This window comes from Hyperolius riggenbachi, unplaced genomic scaffold, assembly GCF_040937935.1.
Source record: "Hyperolius riggenbachi isolate aHypRig1 unplaced genomic scaffold, aHypRig1.pri scaffold_221, whole genome shotgun sequence".
In the NCBI taxonomy this organism is placed as follows: Eukaryota; Metazoa; Chordata; class Amphibia; order Anura; family Hyperoliidae; genus Hyperolius; species Hyperolius riggenbachi.
The window spans coordinates 161,501-167,500 of NW_027152432.1; the positions used below are offsets into that span (position 1 = coordinate 161,501).

Consider the following 6,000-nt stretch of genomic DNA (forward strand, 5'->3'; position numbering starts at 1 on the left):
CCGGCATAGCGGGGTCTGAACCCTCTATAACAGTAATTATAGATTGACGGTGTACCTTGAAATGAATCAGAGCACTCAGTATATGATTTTATATAAAAAATTGTATTTGCTTATCATACAGCATATATACAAAATATGAACAGTTCCAAGTAGTGTTTACTTCTAACAGTATTCCATCTCATCAAGGCTTTAGAGCCAAGCGATCATCAATCTTCTAAGTACATTCAAAAAAGAATATAACAGTTGTGTTATGTAGAATAAGATCAGAAATAGTCTCATCTGTATCAATAGCTGTGTATATAATAGCTGTGTAAAACTTGTAGTAATCTTCTTAAAGCAATATCATAAAAAATAGCTTCTAAAAAAACTTCTTGCTAACATCTTAACAAAACTTAATGCTGAAAAATTAATAAAGTAAATCACCAGAATATTAAGCATATTACCCCTTCTCTGTCATCTCTTCAGCATCTAGAACCACGTGTGGGAAGGTAGCTTCTGCCTCGTGTCTTCTCAGGAGATTGTTGGGCTTCTGCAAACTATGAGCTTTCAGCCCCTACTTTTATAGGGGTTGGATGCAATATGGCTGCCTAATCTGGACTTTCCCTGAATCCCAGGTTCTGATTGGCTAAAGCTTCCATGCGTCAAACGCAATCTATGTTTTGAATACCTAAATCACAATATTATTTATAAATTCTTAATTACCCTGTCTTGTGGGAATTAACGTCATCTGACATTTGATAACAAGGTCATATTTGATGCAGTTAATTGAAAATGGACATCACCAGCCATCTTGTCTGCTGGCTGCCCCAGACATTGAGACTAAACAATGTCATTCATGACGCATTTCTGATAAAGTGTTCGCTGCTAATTAGGTTGGAATGTCCTGGTACTTCCCCAGACATGATTGGTCAGGTTGACACTGTAACCAGACCTGTGAGAGTCTTCAGCAATTTTAAGGCTTATTGAAACATACAGGGCTTCTAATATACTTATTTAAATATAAAGCTTATTATATAATTCTTCATAAAACAATTAATCATATAAGAAATAATTGCATATTAAATCTTAATAACATAAAATCATTTTCTATAAAAATATAACTTCAACCGGCAGAGGTCAGCGTTTCATAACAAATAATAATAATTTTATAAGACTATGAAACCGCCAGGTGGCATCATTGAATCATCTTTAACTAATTGGGAAAACACCTTCTTTGTTTTATTTTCTTCATATTTTGACTTTCTATGTCTGGGAAATGTTTATCTTTTTTGCTGGTCTTGTAACAAGTACATGTCAACAACCCTCTAAAACTAAAACAATCTCACGAGAATGTTTTACGGTCTCTAAATATCACTAGCTTTTTAATATATTTCAAAGTAATAGATTCTATTATATAGGGTTTAACAATATTTTTTTCTTTCTTTAGGACTATATTGATTATTAATATGTATATATACATACACATATGACAGCTTTTCCTGCATAAATAAAACTGCTAGAATTCTGACAGTGTCAGAGGTTAAGAAGATCATAATTGGTTGGACATGGGGCTAGGTACCGTTTTGGTCAGCGTGGGGTTGGGATAGTATTAATGATCAGAGGCAAATATCAGTTATGGTTAATGATGGATCAGGAGATGGACAAGACACAACATTTATATTGCACTTTTCTCCTGGCGGACTCAAAGCAGAGCTGCAGCCACTAGGGTGTGCTTAGTAGGTAGTAGCAGTGTTAGGGAGTCTTGCCCAAGGTCTGCTACTGAATAGGGTGCTGGCTTACTGAACAGGAAGAACAGAGATTCAAGCATACAGGGCCAATCAAAGTGCAGGAATATCGTACCGGTCGGGTTCAGTGGACTACTCAGTGTAACAAAGCGCTCTTTAACCTCCCTGGCGGTTAAATTTTTTTTTTCAAATGGTGGAAAAAACTTTTTTTTAATTTTTTTTTTTTTGTTTCATGTAAAGCTACCAAAGTGGTAGCTACATGAAACACCACTAGAGGGCGCATGTGGCCCTCTAGTCCGATCGCCGCCGGCAACAATAGCAAACAGGGGAACGCGTATATAACGCATTCCCCTGTTTGGCTTCTCCTGTCGCCATGGCGACGATCGGCATGACGTCATGGACGTCAGCCGACTTCCTGACGTCAGGCGCACTCGATCCAGCCCACAGCGCTGCCCGGAACTCATTGGTCCGGGCAGCACAGGGCTCTGGCGGGGGGGGGCCCTCTTCTGCTGCTGCGTGCGGGCGATCGCCGCAGAGCCGCGGCGATCAAGCTGTGCGCGCAGCTAGTAAAGTGCTAGCTGCGCGCACAGCACTTTACATTGTGAAAATCGCCCCACCAGGGGCTGAGATATCTCCCTGTGCGGCATATCCCGAGCTCAGCTCGGGCTTACCGCCAGGGAGGTTAAACTACTTGAGCCAAGCATAATTTAACTGCGCATGCTATGGCTGCGTGCTTGGGTTATGTGCAATCTATTTGAGAGGTTACTAAAAGATACTATACAGGACTTCCTAGCAGAAAATAATCTTATTTTTCAGCATGGGTTTACTAAGGACAGGGCCTGTTTAACATGCTCAGCGCTAATGTGGATATTGGGAATGCTTTAGACGTGATATACTTGGACTTTGCAAAGGCCTTCGACACTGTTCCCCACAGAAGTCTGGTGCAAAAGTTGAGGATGAAAGGACTGGGGAAGAGTCTGTGTGCATGGATAAGGAACTGGCTAATGGACAGAAAACAAAGAGTTGTGGTCTATGGTTCTTATTCAAAACGAGAGACTGTTAGCAGTGGGGTCCCACAAGGGTCAGTACTGGGTCCAGTGCTCTTGAATTTATTTATTAATGACCTAGTAGATGAAGTAGAAAGCAATGTTGCTATTTTTGCAGATAATACAAAATTGTGCAGAAAGATCAAATCTCAGGAGGATAGTGACATACTGCAACAGGATCTGGATAGGATGGCAGACGAAATTCAATGTTGTAAAATGTGAAGTCATGAATTTTGGTCGTAAAAATGGTCTAGCACCATACAAAATAAACGGGATGTAGATGGGGACCTCAAACTTGGAGAAGGACAACAAGTAAATAGTCGTATTCAATGCCAAGCCGCTGCAGCTAAAGCAAATACAATTTTAGGATGAATTTAAAGGGAAATAAAGTGGAATGCTAGCATAATATTGCCCCTGTTTTACTCTCTAGTAAGGCCACATCTGGAATATGGAATTTAGTTCTGGGCACTGCATTACAGGAAAGATATTGCAGTTTTAGAACAGGTGCCAAGACGAGCAACACAATTTGATTCGATGGATGGTTACGTCTTACTCACCAAGAAAGGTTAGATAAACTGGGCTTATTTAGTTTGGAGAAAAGATGCCTTAGAGGAGATCTATTTAACTTGTATAAAGACTTCAGAGGGCAATATAAAAGCTTGGCGAATTAGCTTTTTGTCCCTAGGCCTTCTCAAAGGACCAGAGGACATGATCTGCGCATGGAGGAAAACGTTTTAGCCATTTATTTATGAAAGGGTTCTTTACAGTGATGATTAAAATATGGAATGTATTGCCACAGGAAGTAGTTATGGCAAACTTATATGCGTTTTTAAAGGAGGCTTAGATGTTTTACTTGCTTTGAAAGACATCCATGGTTATAATTACTAGGTAATGCCCGGTGGTGTTGATCCATGTTTTTTTTTCTGATTGCCATCTGGAGTCAGGAATTATTTTTTTTTCCTTTTGGGGCTAATTGGACCGTGCTTTGTAAGGGTTTTTCACCTCCCTTTGGATCAACAGGAATATGTGAGGGTGCAGGCTGGTGTTGTACTTAATTTTACGGTTGAACTCGATGGACATATGTCTTCTTTTCAACTCCAATAACTATGTAACTATGTAATGCCTAGTGAATATTGCCCAATCTGTTCATAGTATTCAAAATGTGTTGGAACCATACTACATGAGTGATAAAATTGGCCATTCGATATCGGATGTGTGAACGCACCTTTAGATATTTCTCACACTCACTCACTCTTTGTGCCACACTTCTGTTGACGAGCAGGATGAAACTTGATCTTGTGGTTGACACTGCTGGGTTCTAATGCTGTACAGAGGCATACAATAAGGCATACAATAAGGTAGACAATGGCTAAGCGATTGGTTCTGTGTCTTTGGGAGAAACTGATGGTGCTAAAGTGGCCACAAATTGTTTATAGATCTGGCATTCTCCAGGGAACAATTTTACTAAGGGCTCTTTTACACTAGAGGCTGCGGTAGAAAAGGCTGAAACGCTGCCTTTTGCTGTCAGCGTTTTGGTGCTTTTTTTTTAAGGCGTTTTTATGCTTTTCGTCGCCAATACATAGCTTTTCCATAACGTTTTCAAAGCATTTTGCTGCTCTGAAAACGTGTTGTTTTTTTTTGGTTTTGTTTTTTTTTCCTTTTTTTTTTTTTGAATTCTGGGGGATTTTTTTCAGCGGTGAGACCTTTAAAAAAAGCTGTAGTTTGCATTTTCCATTGACTATCATTGAAACGCCGCAGTCGGCCCTGAAAAAGCGCCGGGGAGCTTCAAAACGCAACGCTCAAAAACTCGGCGTTAAGTGTCTTAAGTCTATGGACTTCCGTTTTACCAAGGAAAACGCAAACTATGGCCGTGGCGGGAAAACGCCTAAAAAGGCCTCTAGTGTGAAAGAGCCCTAACTAAACTCTTGTCCAAGATGGCGTTCGTTAAGAAAATTATGCAGCTGTGAATTGCATAGCACTCTCCCAATTCCGCAGTCTCCTGCCAAGTTTAATTTTAAAAACCATGGACATGTTGTTAAAGGTTCAGTTGACATTTTAATCAAATATTGATCAGAGGGTGCCTAGGCTTTTCATATATTTTCATTAATTCATTATTCTTAAATCTATTGTCTAATCTATTTAACATGTATTTGTATGGCTAGTTTTAGGCCTAAGGGTTTGGGAGAGTGAATTTGTGCTGGGTGGGGGATGCAGCTAAAATCTTGACTTTAGAGATCTTTTGATTCACTTGGAAATTCTGCACCCAGTTAAACCACATGTGGTGAGGGTTACAGCAATTCTAACAGAAGGTTTTACCTTTATAAAACCTTAGATAAAAATAAGTTAAAAATGAACAATCAGATTATGAAATTGTTGCTAAAGTGGTCCAAAAAAGGGAAACCCTTGATTCTCTCAAATGGTGATAGCATGCTTAAAGCCACAGCTCATCTGCCCAGATTTGTCGTCGTAAAAAGAAATACAGAACTATACTATTACTCATACAATTTTCATGTCTGATGCAGCTGTGCAAGAAAAATTATTTTGGAAGAGTCAGCCATGTGACCCAGAGATCTGTCCACAAAGTATACAGTTGCCAGGAGAATGAGGCAAGAAACCCACTAGGAGCGATTTCTAATCGCTAGTGGTTTGGAAAAGCTCTTGCTAATGCGATGCAATAGGGGATTTTTATAAAATTACATTGCTCCAGTGGGATCACACCAATAGCATTAAATTAGCAAGAGTTTTCAAATTGCAAATTGCACAGAAAATCGCTCCTAGTAGGTTTCTGGCCTGAAAGTTGCTACCCTAGCACAGAGCCATCATCCAAGCTTACCAACCTCCCATATTTAAATATATATGTGCTTTACTAGTCGGATAGAACTTTATTAAAGGTGTTTTTTTTATTGCCACACGTGGAGGTAAATTTGCATTGAGGGTCTGTGTCATCCAGTGTTTTTCTCTTGTTAGCCTATGCAGTCTTCTCCAGTAGAGGGAAATGATGGGGTGGACATGCTGGAACAGCAAGTGAGACTTGTACTTTATATGTCACATGTGATGACCTTGTGCTCTTGAAGTACCTCTGGACAGAAGGGATATGGAATGCATCTTCTAACTTCCCTGCTGCTTGCCTTTTACAGCTCAAAAACCTATGCAAGAAGGCTGGAGTAGTGGGGGAGAAGAAGTTGGCCTTGGCCAATGGGAGGATGAAGAAAGTGATATGTGGAATAATG

The 6,000-nt window shown here is 39.8% G+C and overlaps 1 protein-coding gene across 1 annotated transcript in view; it reads left to right on the forward strand.

Annotated features, from left to right (window-relative positions):
• Positions 1–6,000, forward strand: part of LOC137543829 (trinucleotide repeat-containing gene 6C protein-like) — a gene marked incomplete at its 3' end in the record, with an annotated part of 141,189 nt that overhangs the window by 135,121 nt on the left and 68 nt on the right. The window contains exon 4 of the mRNA XM_068264914.1: positions 5,908–6,000. This exon is cut by the window's right edge and continues 68 nt beyond it. Coding sequence (XP_068121015.1) covers positions 5,908–6,000 — 93 coding nt within the window. The remainder of the gene's footprint in view (positions 1–5,907) is intronic.